Source organism: Somniosus microcephalus, chromosome 9 (genome assembly GCF_052327205.1).
Source record: "Somniosus microcephalus isolate GS21.2 chromosome 9, FLI_Smic_1.0, whole genome shotgun sequence".
Classification (NCBI taxonomy): domain Eukaryota; kingdom Metazoa; phylum Chordata; class Chondrichthyes; order Squaliformes; family Somniosidae; genus Somniosus; species Somniosus microcephalus.
The window spans coordinates 43369668-43387728 of record NC_140995.1 but is presented as its reverse complement, the minus strand read 5'-3'; the positions used below and the strand labels follow the sequence as shown (position 1 = coordinate 43387728).

The 18061-nt window shown below is 45.1% G+C and overlaps 1 protein-coding gene across 1 annotated transcript in view; it reads left to right on the top strand.

Moving 5' to 3' along the window:
- LOC147112359 (protein eyes shut homolog) overlaps positions 1-18061 on the top strand; it is a 378050-nt gene that overhangs the window by 214512 nt on the left and 145477 nt on the right. Inside the window, exon 6 of the mRNA XM_085996557.1 lies at positions 10873-11045. Within this exon, the coding sequence (XP_085852683.1) occupies positions 10873-11045 (173 nt within the window). The remainder of the gene's footprint in view (positions 1-10872; positions 11046-18061) is intronic.

Sequence of the window (18061 nt, the reverse complement as noted above, 5' to 3'; positions counted from 1 at the left end):
GCAAGCTCCCATGAGTCCAGTACAAATAACATTAACATTAAACGTAAATAGCACCGTCCTGGGAGAAGCAAAGCCGCTGCGTCTGTGCGCGCCGCCATTCCATTTCCACCATTCCTCCTGTCCGACAATCTTCAGCCCAACGCCCGGGCCTGCTCACCAGCCACCCCTCCCGGGGCTCCTTCCGTGACCTTCTCACCAACTGCCCCTCCTCAGGGCTCCTTCTGTGACCTTCTGCACCTGGTTTTCCCTGATGGTCACCCCTCCAGGTACTAACCAGGCCTAGCTCTGCTTAGCTTCCAAGCCTTGCCAGTGACCCTGCCCCTAGTCCCAGGAACAGGGCTTGAACCCACAACCTTCTGACTCAGAAAGGCGAGAGTGCTACTGACCGAGCCATGGAAAGAGCAATGCCCATATTCTGGGCAGACACCAAACTACTGGAAAATGTATCAAATAAAGTCCCTGTAATCCCACAAGCGTTCTCTGTTTTTTGAGGGCATTCCATCGGTCTCCTGCTGGAGTTACGATGGGAGGTTGTAAGAACTCCAACAGAATTTCAGGGCCAAAGCGGCAAAAATGAAAATTTGTTCAAAGTGGGACCATGCCTCCAGACTCCCCTAGAAAATAAATCTTGTGTGTTAAGCACTTGTGTCCTTCCCCAGTCTTTCACCTGCCGGTGTTTTTTTTCCCCTTCCAATGTAAATGAAGGAATGTTAGGTACGCCTGCACCTTACGTTGCACATTCACATCCCACTGCACTTACAGTGTTGTTATTTCTTTTCACATGTCATTGGCATATGCACAGATTTTGGGGGTGGGGTGCGGGTCAGCTTTTTATTGAAGCTATTAGCCAGTTTTCTAGGTTGGCATGCATTTAAATGTGTGTTATGTACAATTAGATTGAATTTACAGCACAGAAACAGGCCATTTGGCTCAACTGGTCTGTGCCGGTGTTTATGCTCCACACAAGCCTCCACCCACTCTATTATTCTGACCCTATCAACACATCCTTCTATTCCTTTCTCCCTCATGTGTTTATCTAGCTTCCCCTTAAATACCTCTATGATATTCGCCTCAACCATTCCATGTGGTAGCGAGTTCCACATTCTCACCACTCATAGAGTCATAGAGTCATAGAGTAATACAGCACAGATAGAGGCCCTTCGGCCCATCGTGTCCATGCCGGCCATCAAGCCCTGTCTAATCTAATCCCATATTCCAGCATTTGGCCCGTAGCCTTGTATGCTATGGCATTTCAAGTGCTCATCCAAATGCTTCTTAAATGTTGTGAGGGTTTCTGCCTCCACAACCCTTTCAGGCAGTGAGTTCCAGACTCCAACCACCCTCTGGGTGAAAAAGTTCTTTCTCAAATCCCCTCTAAACCTCCCTCCCTTTACCTTGAATCTATGCCCCCTAGTTATTGACCCCTCTACTAAGGGGAAAAGCTCCTCAGCATCCATCCTATCTATGCCCCTCACAATTTTGTACACCTCAATCATGTCCCCCCTCAGCCTCCTCTGCTCCAAGGAAAACAAACCCAATCTGCCCAGTCTCTCTTCATAGCTGAAGCGCTCCAGCCCTGGTAACATCCTGGTGAACCTCCTCTGCACCCTCTCTAACGCGATCACATCTTTCCTGTAGTGTGGCGACCAGAACTGCACACAGTATTCCAGCTGTGGCCTAACCAGTGTTTTATACAGCTCCATCATAACCTCCTTGCTCTTATATTCTATGCCTCGGCTAATGAAGGCAAGTATCCCATATGCCTTTTTTACCACCTTATCCACCTGTTCCGCCGCCTTCAGGGATCTGTGTACCTGCACACCCAGATCCCTCTGACCCTCCGTCTTGCCTAGGGTCTTACCATTCATTGTGTATTCCCTTGCCTTGTTAGACCCCCCAAAGTGCATCACCTCGCACTTTTCCGAGTAAAGAAGTTTGTTCAATTATGGGGTTTTTCCAGTTAAGCTTTGTTAATTGATGAGATAATAAATAAACGGCAGTATTGAATTTACTTTTGCAGCAGTTCTTTTTGCCAATCAGTCTCTCTCCTATGCCTGGCGCAATATAAAACAGTTTAATGATCATTTTAAATTCTCTGTCAATTACATCTTGCAATCAACCAATTAATTAATCAGCATAGTTCTGAGCATTGCTGGGCTTGTAAAACATTAAATCAATTTGATGTTCCTGCTTGAAATTAAGTCTAAGGTTGCCTGTTTTCCACTACCCGAGAGGGGGAGGTTGAGTTAATTATAGAGTCGGTGTTTTCAGGCAATGTCTTTTGCATTTAAAGTGATAAAGTAAATGAGGAGAAACTGATTCCACTGGTAGGAGGGTTGGTAACCAAAGGTCACAGATTTAAGATAATTGGCAAAAGAACCAGAACCCAATTAAGTACTTTTGAAGTGTTGTAATGTAGGCAACACAGCAGCCAATTTGCACAGCAAGCTCCCACAAACAGCAATGTGATAATGACCAGATCATCTGTTTTAGTGATGTTGGCCAGGACTCCAGGGATAACTCACCTGCACTTCTTCAGAATAGTGCAATGGGATCTTTTACGTTCACCTGAGAGAACAGGCGGGCCCTCGGTTTAACATCTTATTCTGAAAGACGGCACCTCCGACAGTGCAGCACTCCCTCAGTACTACGCTGGAGTGTCAGCCTAGATTTTTGTGTTCAAGTCTGGAGTGGGACTTGAATCCACAACCTTCTGACTCACAGGCAAAAATGCTACCCACTGAGCCATGGCCGACAAGCTATTGTTGTCCAAAAATCTGACACCCACCTCCTGTACTGCACAAAGTCCCTCTCGCCCATCACAATCAGCTCACTGGCCTACACTGGCTCCCTGTCCCCCAACAAATCAAATTTAAAATCCTTGTCTTTACCTACAAATCCTTCCGTGGCCTCACCCCAACCCTACCTCTGCAGTCTTTTCCAGCCTTGCATCCCCTCCCACTGCTTCTAGTTTTCTGACTCTGCAAATCCCACCCCCCCATCCACTTTCAGTGGGAGAACCTACAGCCATGTCAGCCTGAATCTTTAGAATAGCATCCCCAAACTGCTTCTCCTAAATGCTCTGCATTCCTCCCCTATTTAAAAGCATTCTTGAACCGCGTCTCTTTGACTAAGTACTCGGCCACCCTTCCTACGTCTTCCACAATGGCTTGGCATCTGTAGATTTTCTACTCTGTGAAGCAGATTGGTACTACCAACTTTTTTTTAATATATTATTTATTGAACATTAAAAACATTTACAACATTGTGATCATTCCATGATATCATTCAAATCCATTCCGCCATGCTGCACAGCCATTCCTCCACCACATATTAACATCAAAACCTGGGCCTAGAAATTGGGTTGAGGTGCCAAACTGGCGCCAAGTTCGCCTGGGCGCTGGTTTTTGCGCAGCGTTCGAAGCTGTAGCGATCATCAGAAATTCAGTTGAAGTGCCCCTAGAGGGAGACGGGGCAAGGCTCGAGGCCCTCTTAGGGCGCTGAAACTGAATATCGCAGCACAACGTACCGCAGCGCCACACGCTGCGGCACGGCACGCTGCAGTACTGCAGGCCTTCCTCCCACTGTTAAGGGGAGGGGCCTGCAACAGCATGAACCCCGATCGCGAGTGCCGGCAAAAGAGCCCGGCACCAAGGAGAAGTGCCGGGCTCTCGGGAAACAGCCGGCAATGCCGCGGGGGGGGGGGACCAGGAGGCCGGGGATGGAGGTGCTGGCAGGCAGCCGCCGAAAAAGCGGCCGCCCCACACCTCCACCTTAACTTGCGCCTCTGCCGGAGCAGCAAGGCCCCGTGAACCAGGCACGGGTACCAAATATCGCGTTCGCTACCAAATATCGCGTTTGGGCGCAAATGGGGCGCTGCGCACACCGATGACGTCATCGGTGGCGGCGCAGCGCAAATGGCTAACGCCACCATTAGCGCCCCTGCTGAATATCGCGGGAGGCGCAGCCAGTGGCGCTACAGCCACTGACTGCCTCTTTAGGCGTTAACAGGTGGCGCTACTCACCCAATTTTTCCCCCCTGAAGTTTAATTTGCCTCCCGTAACATATATTAATCTATTGTACTTTAAAAATTGATAATAAAATACTACCTTTAAATTCCTTTCTGAATAAAACATCCACAAAGTCTAATAATGATCTTTTAGCTTATATTTAAAATACTCTTTTAGATTTATTCTCCTCCCCTTAAAAAACAGAGCATTCCTTCTTTGCACAATCACGAATCTAGCCAAACTGAACATTAAATTAATTGCCAAAAACAAAAGCAAAATACTGCGGATGCTATAAATCTGAAATAAAAACAGAAAATGCTGGAAATACTCAGCAGGTCAGGCAGCATCTGTAGAGAGAGAAACAGGGTTAACGTTTCAGGTCGATGACCCTTCATCAGAACTGGAAAAAGCTGGAGGTCGAACAGGTTTTTAAGCAAGTGCAGGATCAGGGAAAGGGGGGTAGGGGAGGAAAGAACAAAAGGGAGGGTCTGTGATAGGATGGAAGGCAGGAGAGATTAAGAGACATTAAGGCAAAAGGAGATGGTAATGGGACAAGTTAAGAAACAAAGATGGCTCTAGATGCAGTGTAACTGGCACTGGCAGAAGGAGAGATAGCTGCCATGTGGGAGAGAGAAAAAATATATAATAAATGGGGAAAAAAAAGGACAGGAGCAGAGGTTACGGCCTGAAATTGTTAAACTCTATGTTGAGTCCGGAAGGCTGTAAAGTGCCTAATCGAAAGATGAGGTGCTGTTCCTCGAGCTTACACTGAGCTTCATTGGAACAGTGTAAGAGGCCAAGGATGGTGAGGTCTGAGTGGGAGTGGAGCGGAGAATTAAAGTGACAGGCGACCGGAAGCTTGGGGTCACCCTTACGGACTGAACGGAGGTGTTCCGCAAAGCAGTCACCCAATCTGCGTTTGGTCTCCCCAATGTATAGGAGACCGCATCGTGAGCAGCGGATACAGTATACTAAATTGCAAGAAGTACAAGTAAATCGCTGTTTCACCTGGCAATTAAATTAATTGTCACTCCGTTAGACTCGGCCAGACTCTCCTGCAATCCCCATCTCAAAATTGAGTCCCACGGGATTCCCATTCTCACTCTTCAGTCCCCATCCAGCAAATAAACCTCACACAACTGTCGAACATAGTACTTAAAATCCTTTAACTACGGACATAACACCAGTAAATGGGACAGAGTCTCATCCCGTGTCTCACACACTGGGCAAGTTGCCACCTCCACTCGCCCAATCTAACATCCGTCATGGTAAAAATCCAGTTATGAACCAATTTGAAATCTAGTTCAATCCACTCTGGACATTTAAAATTCGCCCACACTCCCTTCCAAATCCTGTTGAAGTCCAGCTGTGGGTATATACCCTGCCAAAACTCCTGACCAGCAGGTGTCTTGAATCTCCATTATCTAAATACCCCATAGAAATCTCGAGTATTACAGTTGTCAAATTGGACCAACTCCTCCCCTTTCTCCAGCAGAAAGCTTGGAAAAGCAGGACGCATTTTACTTCCTCTGGAGATTTGCGCATTTATTTCTTCCATCCAATCCTGTGGCATTGTCTTCACAATCTTCCCATACATGATCATAATTGCTTTTTCCCCTACCTCCGGATCCTCCTCCCAAACCATATCCCTCACTATCGCTTCCAGCAACCAACCTGGAATTACCTCATATAATACATCTTTCATACATATAATACCAGCTTTTATAAAAGCTTGATTAAATAATACCTCTCCTTCAATGTTGACCCACCTGTTCAAAAATAAGGGCTGTTCTAAAAATTCCTTAGCACCCTTGGGCATAAACTACACATTTTTAAAAATTGGACCCAAGTCTCCACAACCCTCTTATAAAACCTAGGGAGAGGTTTAATCGATTTCAAAAACATATTATTGTATTCCATATACAATATCCCCTGCCCTCCTATCCCACTTCATTTTAAAAAATGCTTAAAACAACTCTTCCAAAAACTTGTATTTGACTTCTGAAGAATCTCTTCACCCATTTGATTCTAAAGGATTTTTTCTTCAAATCAGTATTTAGGAAATTGAGTCCTCCCTGATTTCTCCATCCAATGATGGTATTGTAAGCAACCAAGGCTGGTTTCCCTTCCCGTAATAAACCTCACACAAACCTCTCAGAGGGACTTTCCCGCCCACTCAGGAATATCCTCCACCGCCAATATGTACCATAGCTTAGATAGCAGGAGAGCGGACACCACTGTCACTCTTCCTTGCACTTTCAACCAACTTCTTTCCCATCTTTCCAAGATCTTTTTAATTTTCATAACCTTTGGTTCCCAATTTAATCGATCCACTTCATCCCTGTCCTTCTTGCACCCCATATGCACCCCCGGAACTTCCAAAACCTCCACCACCTTCTGCACTTAATCCATCGGACCCTGGCTTTCCTTCAACCGTTCCCCCCTACCCCTTCCCGCAACCAGGCATTGGGACTTACTATAATTCACTCTGACTCCTGAAGCTCTACAATACTTCTCCACTACTCCCACAGCTTTCCTCACTGACTCCCCATCTCTCAATGCTAAGGTTGTGTCATCTGCATATTGGTGTATCACCGACTCCAGCTCGGAACTGGGAACCGCAATCCCGACTACGCCTTGTTCCTTTTGCATCATGTAACCTAATGGTTCTGCTACCAATGTGTACAACAGTGGGGACAGGGGACAACCCTTTCTCACTGACCTCTGTCTCGAAAAATTGGATTAAAAAAATTACATTTAACACAGCTAAATATATTTGAATAAAAAATCCTTACCATTCAATGAAATTTTTCCTGAAACCAAATGCTTCCAAAACCATCAATAAAAACTCACGAGAGACCCTATCAAAGGCTTTCTCTTGATCTATCTTTAACACATAAGCCTCCCTCCCACTCTCTTCCATGAGCTCTAACGCATCTTGGATTGAGACCACAGAGTCTGCGATGTCCCGGCCTATGACTACATAGGACTGAGAGGGCGAAACTATCTGCGGCATCACCTCCTTCAAACGATTTGCCATAACCCTCGCCAAGATCTTATAATTCATATTTAATAATGTGATGGGCCTCCAATTCCTTAGATCCCTTCTATCCCCTTTATTTCTATAATAGCCATGGTGTGGAGATGCCGGTGTTGGACTGGGGTGGACAAATGTAAGAAGTCACACAACACCAGGTTATAGTCCAACAGTTTTATTTGAATTTCAAATTTCAAATAAAACTGTTGGACTATAACCTGGTGTTGTGTGACTTCTTACATTTATTTTTATAAGCTAAGCTTATGACACCTCTCCTCATAGATGGGGCCAGGCTTCCCTCAATCTTAATCTCCTTAAAAACCTCTAAGAGCAATGGACTTAAAATCTCCTAAAAATCCTGTATAAAATTCTGCACTTAGTCCATCGGACCCTGGGCTTCCACCACCCCACCCCCCCACCCCCCCACCCCCCTCATCCCACTTATTGCTACTTTTATTTCCGCTAATCCTACTTCTTTGTCACACATGCTTCTCTCATCCTCCTTTAAACCCTCTTCAATAAAAGCACTAACCTTCTCCATCGCCAAATTGGAAATGTCTTCTTTTGTATATAATTCTTGATAAAAGCTACTAGCCACCTCCAATATCTCCCCACTTTCATTAATGATTTTCTCCCCAACCTTCAACTCTCCAATTAATGATAATCTCTGTCGCAGCTTGTCTTGCTCTAGAAAATATCTAGTGCATCTTTCTCCCTCCAATGCATCTTTAGCCTTTGCCCAAAGAATGACCCCCTTACATTTTTCAGCTTGCAATAATTCCCACTCTTCCTTTAAAACCATCCACTTGGTCTCTGCTCCCTTATCCCCTCCATCAACTGCTTTACAGATATCCATAAACCTTGTTTATATTCTTTTCTCAACGCCGGTTAGCTGCCGCTCTCTCTTTCCCATAACGTACCGAAAAAACTTTTACTTCATATTTGAAATTGTCCCGCCAAACTCTTCTTCTTTCAAGAATAAAGGTTCATTCCGAGCATTCTTTATTATATTTAAAACACCTTCTTTATAAGCAATTTCTTTCAGGTATTGATTGTTTAAAATCCACACCTCTGGACTCTGCTGTCCCTAATTCTAAGAACCAAAGAACCAAAGCCGAGTGGTCACTAAAAAATACTTTTTTGTAACACAAAATCTATTCGGCTCTGTTTTAAAACATCACCCTCACAACCTCTTCAGGATACCTGCCTTTTTATGGAGTTTCGATCCCTCCATAAGTCTCTCAAATTTAAATTTGCCATCACTTTTATAATCATCCCTCTGGAGTTATCATCCTTAAGAATCATCTGGGCTGAAATGTCCATCCGAGATAAAAATACATTAAAATCTCCCACCATACAAGGGTTTTCGCCTCTGCCACTTCAGTGAATAACCACCGATAAAACTCGCGATGCTTGCAATGGTCATTCGCTGCATAGATATTAAAGAGATCACAATTAAATTCCTCCATTTTTACCTTTAGCCGTAAAAATCTCCCCTCAGTCTCCTTGTCCACCAAGGCAATGTTCTCTTTTATGGACGGACTCACCAAAACAGCCACCCCTCTATGGTTATTGTTTGCATAACTTGCAAACACCTCTCACTTCCAAACCTTACAAGTTATTTCTAGGATATCCTCATCCCAAAAGGTTTCTTGCAGACACAAGTCAGTGCCTTTAAAACACTGCAACAACTGCTTCAATTTCTTCTGACCCCTCAGTCCGTTCACATTAATCGAGACCAATGTAATCATGGCTCCGAATAAGGGAAGTGCGCCTGATAATTCCCCCATCATTTAATCTCTGACCCTTCCCTCCTCCTCTCATGTTCCTTCCCAACTTTTCAGGCAGCTGTTGCTTTCTCCTGCAGCCTCCGGCTCTTTCTCACCTCCTGTTTGAACCTTCCCTGCAGTTTCAGCCTCTTCCTTACATTAGGTTTGGGCCAAGAAGCTGCCCCTTCTCCCTCCTTCGGCCCCTCACTAACCTTTCCCTTTCCACACGATGCCACCCCACCCCCCAGTTCCATGTCTCTGTTCCCCTCTGACTCCTCATTCTCGAGCTCTTCTGTAACCTCCCATCCCTGCTCCCCATCAGGTACATAATCTCCCTTAGACAGTCTTCCTGCTATCACGGTTTCTCCAACAGTGCCACTCCCTTCAGCCTCATCTCCACTGCTGACCATTGCTCCCCGTTTCTTCTCTCTCTGGGACAATGGCGCATCTGCACCTATCTTTCGCCCTTCTGGCATCTTTGTCTCCCCGCTCCCATCCTGCTGCCTCTTTAAGGCTCCTGCCTCTTGCACCCTCTCATTGTCTTGCCCCCTCCTGCTCCCCGAGATGTCCGACTCCCTGTCTTTCTTTGGAGTACTTACCCCGCTCCTGCCTCCTCTCCCCCCGTGGACACCAGATTCTTTAGGGAGAGCCGAGCCGTATTGTGGCTCGACTCTGCCCTTGACCTTGTGTTGCTCTCTGCTGCCTTTGTCCATTTCCACCGTACTTGGTGGGTTTTGCACCATCTCCATCCTGTTCTCTGCTTCGCAATTTTCTGCCACTTCCTGCGTTCTTTTCTCCTTCCATTCACCAGCTATGTCCTCCACCTGCTCCGCTCCTCCGGCCACTCCACTCACACCTCCTGTCCTTCTCCCATCTCCTCGTCACTCAAGGGGCTTCCTTCTGCCTCACACTCACAGTGGGTGGGGCCTTTGTGACACACCCCACAGCTCTCCACCTTGCAGCTCCGAGCGATGTGTCCAGACTCGCCGCAGTTATAACAGTACAAGTCTGGGCAGCTTCTTACAAGATGGTCATGTCCAAGACAATAATAACAAACCTTCACCTGGTTATCATGCATATCCAGAAGAAATGCACTCCTTCCATTGTCTCGAATTTCATGCTATAGGGCAATGACTTCACCCCTCACTCCAGGCCCCTTAGTAGCTGTTTAAGGACCAAAAAGGCCCTAAAACCCAGAAAAAAAAACTACCACTAACTTTTTACAAACTCACTCCAACTCCCTGCAGCAATCAAGCACCCAGCAGCACCTGCTCACTCCTAGCCACTCCCACCTAGAGAGTGCTACCCACTGAGCCACGGCTGACACTAGGAAGTTATTTTTCTTATTCATTCTCAGGATGTGGGGGATGCTGGCAAAGCTGGCACTTGTTGCCCATCTTTGCTTGCCCTGAGAAGGTGCTTGGTGAGCTTCCCAGCGAATGTTCTTACAATCTGATTGGCTTGCTTGGCCACTTCAGTGGGCATTAAGAGTCAACCGTTTCATGGGGACTAAGGTCAGATTGGGTAAGGGTGGTAGGTTCCCTTTCCTGAAGGACGTTCATGAACCAGTTGGGTTTTTGCAACAACTCGGCAGCGTTCCTGGTCATTTGTTCTGGTGCTAGTCCACAAATTTACTGGATTTTACTAAATTCAACATCGCAATTAGCCATGGTGGGAATAGAATTTGCAATTTCTAGGTTGCTAGTCCATTTTTTCTTATGTTATGTTATGTTCTTAAGTGTCATAACCATACGCAAGCCTTTTCATAATATAGGGAATGATTGTTATGAAGAGGTGAGTGAAGTGTGTGTTAGGAAGAAACTCAATCAATTGAAAGTCTGTAGGCACTTGGACTAAATGAAATACATCCCAGAATTCTCAAGGCAATAGGCAGATAAATTACTGCTGGTGATAATAGCAGACAAAAGGGAACGGGGTTGAGGAGAAATATTTTTTTTTCTCTTTACATATTAGCTTAACATTCTTGACAAGTGCCTGCATTTTAAGATCCTGTTGCCTTTTCTGTCTTTCTAATGGCTACTTTTCTTCCTTTAGTGACACAGAGAGCTGGTTCTGTGATTGCCCTAGGCCGTACAACGGAAAACTCTGCCAGTTTGCAGGATGTGAGGGGAGCCCATGCGGGCATGGTGCCACCTGCATGCCGAAGGCCAGCGGAGATCCTGTCTGCCTTTGTCCCTATGGAAGAGCTGGAGTCCTCTGTGACGATGGTAATGAATGAACTGAAAATGTGGCAAATTTATTTTTAACATTGAGAAGGCTTAAACAGCAGGCTGGTGGGGAAAATTGCTTCTGCTGATTTCATGAATTTAATGAGTCTGATCAATGTTGAGGCCTTATTGAGGCCTTGGGGACTGTGCAGAGGAGATTTACCAAAACAGTTAGGCCCCAGCTGGAGCATTGTGCCCAATTCTGGGCACCACATTTTAAGAAGGGTGCCAAGGCCTTGGAGAAGGTGCTGAGGAGTTTTATTAGAATGGCAGCAGGGACGAGGGAGTTCAGTTATGTGGAGAGGCTAAAGAAGCTTCCACATTCAATGGATCATCCTCTGCCATTTCCGCTACCTCCAGCGTGATCCCACCACCAAACGCATCTTCCCCTCCTCTCCCCTGTCAGCATTCCGAAGGGACCGCTCCCTCCGCAACATCCTGGTCCACGCCTCTATCACCCCCAACAGCCCCTCCCCTCCCCACGGCACCAGCAAGCGCAGGAGATGCAACACCTGTCCTATTACCTCGTCCCTTCCCATTGTCCGGGGCCCCAAACACCCCTTCCAGGTGAAACAGCGATTTACTTGTACTTCTTGCAATTTAGTATACTGTATTCGCTGCTCACGATGCGGTCTCCTCTACATTGGGGAGACCAAATGCAGATTGGATGACCGCTTTGCAGAACATCTCCGTTCAGAGTGTTGAAAAAACAAGCCTGAAGGCATTGTGTCTTAATGCAGGGAGCATTCGTAATAAGGTGGATGAATTAGCTGCGCAAATAGAGATAAACGAATATGATATGATTCGGATTACGGAAACATGGCTCCAGGGTGGCCAAGGCTGGGAACTCAATATCCAGGGGTATTCAATATTCAGGAAAGATAGGCAAAAAGGAAAAGGAGGTGGGGTAGCATTGCTGGTTAAAGAGGGGATAAACACAATTGAAAGGAAGGATATTAGCTCTGAGGATGTGGAATCTGTATGGGTAGAACTGAAAAATACCAAGGGGCAGAAAACATTAGTGAGAGTGGTATATAGATCCCCAAACAGTAATGCGGAGGTCGGGGATGGCATTAAATGGGAAATTAGAGAAGTGTGCAATAAGGGCACAGCAGTTATCATGGGTGACTTTAATCTACATATAGATTGGGCTAACCAAATTAGTAACAATACTGTGGAGGAGGAATTCCTGGAGTGTATACGAGATCATTTCCTGGACCAATATATCGAGGAACCAACTAGAGATCAGGCCATCTTAGACTGGGTATTATGTAATGAGAAAGGATTAATTAGCAATCTTGTTGTGCGAGGCCCCTTAGGTCAGAGCGATCATAATATGATAGAATTCTTCATTAAGATGGATTGTGAAATAGTTGACTCAGAGACTAGGGTCCTGAATTTAAATAAAGGGGACTACGATGGTATGAGGTGCGAGTTGGGTAGGATTGATTGGGGAATGACACTCAAAGGGTTGACGGTGGATGGGCAATGGCAAACATTCAAAGATCGCATGGATGAACCACAGAATTTGTTCATCCCAATTTGGCATAAAAATAAAACAAAAAAGGTGACTCAACCGTGGCTAACAAGGGAAATTAGGGATAGCATAAGATCCAAGGAGAGGACATATAAATTGGCCAGAAAAAGCAGTAAACCTGAGGATTGGGTGCAGTTTAGGATTCAACAAAGGAGGACAAAGGGATTAATTAAGAGGGGGAAAATAGAGTATGAGAGTAAGCTTTCAGGGAACATAAAAACTGACTGTAAAAGCTTTTATAGATATGTGAAGAGAAAAAGATCGGTGAAGTCAAGTGTAGGTCCCTTGCAGTCAGAATCAGGGGAATTTATAATGGGGAACAAAGAAATGGCAGACCAATTAAATACACACTTTGGTTCTGTCTTCACAAAGGAGGACACAAATAACCTCCCAAAGGTGTCGGGGAACATAGGGTCTAATGACAGGGAGGAACTGATAGAAATCAGTATTTGTAGGGAAATGGTGTTAGGGAAATTGATGGGATTGAGGGCCGATAAATCCCCAGGGCCTGATAATCTACATCCTAGGGTACTTAAGGAAGTGGCCCTAGAAATAATAGATGCATTGCTGGTCATCTTCCAAAATTCTATAGACTCTGGAACAGTACCCATGGATTGGCGGGTAGCTAATGTTACCCCACTGTTCAAAAAGGGTGGTAGAGAGAAAACGGGGAATTACAGATCGGTAAGCCTGACATCAGTAGTGGGGAAAATGCTAGAGTCCATTATAAAGGATGTAATAGCAGAGCACTTGGAAAAAAGTGACCGGATTGGACAAAGTCAACATGGATTTACAAAAGCTAAATCATGCTTGACTAATCTACTGGAATTTTTTGAGGATGTAACTGGTAAAATAGATAAGGGAGAACCAGTGGATGTGGTGTATTTGGACTTTCAGAAGGCTTTCGATAAGGTCCCGCATAAGAGATTAGCGTGTAAAGTTAAGGCACATGGGATTGGGGGCAAGGTATTGACTTGGATAGAGAACTGGTTGGCAGACAGAAAGCAAAGAGTTGGAATAAACGGCTCTTTTTCCGAGTGGCAGGCAGTGACTAGTAGGGTACCGCAGGGATCGGCCCTTGGACCCCAGCTATTCACAATATATATTAATGATCTGGATGAGGGAACTAGATGTAATATCTCCAAGTTTGCAGACGACACAAAGCTGGGTGGGCATGTGTGCTGTGAGGAGGATACCGAGAAACTCCAGTATGATTTGGACATGTTGGGTGATTGGGCAGTAGCATGGCAGATGCAATATAACGTGGATAAATGCAAGGTTATCCACTTTGGTGTCAAAAACAGGAAGGCAGTTTATTACCTGAATGGCAATAGATTGGGAGAAGGGGAAGTGCAACGAGACCTGGGCGTCCTTGTGCACCAGTCACTGAAAGTAAGCATGCAGGTGCAGCAGGCGGTTAAGAAGGCAAATGGTATGTTGGCCTTCGTAGCGAGAGGGTTTGAGTACAGGAACAAGGATGTCTTGCTGCAGTTGTACAGCACCTTGGTGAGACCACATCTTGAGTATTGTGTGCAGTTTTGGTCGCCTTATCTGAGGAAGGATGTTCTTGCCATGGAAGGAGTGCAGCGAAGATTCACCAGGCTGATACCTGGGATGGCAGGAATGACGTATGAGGAGAGATTGAGTCGATTGGACTTGTACTCGCTGGAGTTTAGAAGAATGAGAGGGGATCTCATCGAAACTTATAAAATTCTAACAGGACTAGACAGACTAGATGCTGGAAGGATCTCCCCGATGGTCGGGGAGTCCAGAACCAGGGGTCACAGTCTAAAGATAAGGGGTAAGCCATTTAGGACAGAGATGAGGAGGAATTTCTTCACCCAGAGAGTGGTGAACCTGTGGAATTCTCTACCAAAGAAGGCAGTGGAGGCCAATTCATTAAATATATTCAAGAAGGAGTTGGATATATTTCTTAAGGCTAAAGGGATCAAGGGATATGGAGAGAAGGCAGGAACAGGGTACTGAATTTGGATGATCAGCCATGATCTCATTGAATGGCGGGGCAGGCTCGAGGGGCCAAATGGCCTACTCCTGCTCCTGTCTTCTATGTTTCTATGTTTCTATGTTCAGTCCGTAAGGGTGACCTGAACTTCCGGTTGCTTGTCACTTTAATTCTCCGCTCCACTCCCACCCTGGCCTCTCTGTCCTCGGCCTCTTATACTGTTTCAATGAAGCTCAACGTAAGCTCGAGGAACAGCACCTCATCTTTCGATTCAGCACTTTACAACCTTCTGGACTCAACATTGAGTTCAACAATTTCAGACTATAACCTCTGCCCCTATTTTCCAGGCGGCAGCTGTTGATGATTCTGCCATCCCCATTTGCAACATTTAATCACTCCTGCCTTCCACCCTATCACAGATCGTCCCTTTTGTTCTTTCTTCCCCTCCCCCTTCTACACCTGCTTAAAACCTGTTACATCTTTAACTTTTTCTAGTTCTGACGAAGGGTCACAGACTTGAAATGTTAACTCTGTTTCTATCTCCACGGATGCTGCCTGGCCTGCTGAGTGTTTCCAGCATTTTTGTTATTTCAGATTTCCAGCATCCGCAATATTTTGCTATTGTAAAGAAGCTGGGGTTGTTCTCCTTAGAGCAGAGACAGTTATGGGGTGATGGTCAAAATTGTGAAGGGTTTGATAGAATAGATCGGCAGAAACTGTTTAATTATAGAGTTGGTGCTTTCAGGCACTGTCTTTTGGATTTAAAGTGATAGAGTAAATAAGCAGGAACTGTTAGCACTGGCACGAGAGTCAGTAACCAGAGGACACAGAATTAAGATAATTGCCAAAAGAACCAGAGGGGTTTGAGGTAGAATGTTTTAATGCAGCGAATTGTTACAATTTGGAACGCACTACCTGAAAGGGTGGTAGAAGCAGATTCATTAGTTACTTTCAAAAGGGAATTGGGATATATACTTGAAAAGAGAACATTTGTAGAGCTATGGGGAAAGAACCGGGAAATGGGACAAATTGGATAGCTCTTTCACAGAGCCGGCACATGCATGATGGGCCGAATGGCCTCCTTCTGTGCTGTAAGAGTCTATGGCTGCGATTTTCCCTACCTCGGCGGGTTCATGGCGGGCGAGGTCAGTGGTGGGTCGCGGCCTCACTGCTGGCTCTATCCCGGCCTCCGATATGACGATTGGGCTTGTCCCAGCACGTTTCCCGGTCCAATTGAAGGAAGCGGGTCTGATGACATCATTTGAAGACACGTCATCAGCCGGTTTCCTTAAAGGGACCATGCACAAATTTACTTTGACATTTGTGCTGTCATATCCAGACAATATAATGAAGTACTTAGAAAGCTAATACAATGCTAGGATGAATAACCGGATGATATAGTTAGATGTAAAAGTACAGTGTGGATTATCTGGAGAAAAAGTTGGTGTGAATTTTAAGTGGGTTATTTTTCTCTTTTATGTACTGATTTACCTGCTATATCACCACACTAACAATATTTTGGAGTGACTTTTCTGTTAGTACTGGTGAAAAAAATGCCTTTGCATTGGTAACACATGTAAAAGTTGGTTTAGTACCAGCACAAAAATATAAAACCAGGCCCCTTATGATACCATTATAAAATATGTGTTGTCATTATGTAAGATATTAATCAGCTCCCATTGTGGCTAAGTGGATAAGGCCCAAACAGACCAGAAAGGTAAATGAGGTCATCTCAGTTTACACAGTGGAGGGAGTGCTACAATTGGCCGCACTGCTGCTGGACTTGATAGGGACATAAAATTAGCCAGGGTTTTTCACTCTTGACGATCCGGCATGGATCTCAGGTAATGACAAGAATAAAAGAACTTGCATTTATATAGCCTCAGGATGTCCCAAAGTGCTTCACAACCAATGAAGTACCTTCGCTGTTGTCATATAGGAAAAGCAGCAGCCAATTTGCACACAGCAAGGTCCCACAAACATGACCAGATAATCTGTTTTAATGATGTTGGTTGAGGGATACAAGACACCATGATCTTTTTCAGAATAGTGCCATGAGATATTTCACATCCACCTGAGAGGGCAGACAGAGCCTCGGTTTAACGTCCCATCTGAAAGAAAGCACCTCCAACGGTGCAGCATTCCCTCAATACTGCACTGAAGTGTCAACCTAGATTTTGCGCTCAAGTCTCTGGAGTGGGGCTTGAACCCACAACCTTTTGATTCAGACGCGAGAGTGCGACCCACTGAGCTATTGCTAACACCTTGGCAGTGATGCCTCTGATAACCTGCTGATTCGCATTGTCATACACGAGGAATGACCACTTAGATGAGGTATCCGATGGTGCCCAGACCCCAAGGAACTGAATCCCAACAAGAATTGCTGCCTTACAGAGAAGAGTGGAGAAATCAGAAAAAAAATTGAGTTGCCTTCATGAGTTTTATGATATAATATTGAAGGATTTTAAATGTACCCTGATAAAAATAAACCTAGCGATAATAGATTAGCCCATAGGAGCCTGGATCGCATAGAGTTCTTCATAGTCCTTATTTTCTTTCAACTGCTGTTATCTGCAGTTATTCCTTAGCAATTTAGCAGAATTCGGGCACCTTGTTAGTATTTGGACAAACAACAAAAACTAACCATCTCTTACAGTCGTCATCTGCGAACAGAGCAGTTTGTTTCCCTGGGGCCATAACTAGTAATTTAGCTTCCCACCAGATCAATATTTCACAGGCGAAAATCAATAGAAGATATACTGCTGCATGATATCCAGTGACATCTTGATGTTTCGTTAACACGTCAGTTACATAACATCTTTTTCATCGATCAAGGAAAAGAATCAATATGTCACTGAAAATCATCTGGTGCTTGTGACGAGCCTTTGGAATTGTTTGGAGCTTAGCTTCACGTTCTGCCCCTCTCGAACCCACCTTCTGACATTCAAACTCTAGATGGACAATGAAGAGAGGGCGAACATTCTTACACTACCAAGGAAGCTGAGTGGTACACATAGTCCCTATCCCCCTTGTATATTCACGTAAAGCAGCAGAGAACTGAGTGGTTCAGATTAGATACTCAATAGAGCTTTATCTTCTTGGAAATCTTTATCTGCATCAGGAGATTCACTAAGTTGGGTAGGGCCTATTAGAATGAAAGTTATTTATAGTCTGCCAGGAGATAGCGACTTCTTGAACCAAATGGCTTCTTCTCATCTGTATTCTTACCTGTATTGTAAAAAGTCTTTCAGTTAGTTTGCATCACACCTTAAATGTGTCGAGAGCTTCATAAAGCATCTGTCTTAATTGATTGAATGAATTAGATAACCACGATCTGTTCAACTATTAGATAGTCACTAAATAGGTAGGAAAAGCTACCACGACCAGCAAGCTCTCTCAAAGCCAACCAATCAAATTAGTTATCCCCCCGTCGCCACCCCCCCCGACCCCCAACCTCCTCCCACCACCGCAAAAGCTGTCAATCAGGAACCGGCAGCTACCAGAAAACCAGCCAGT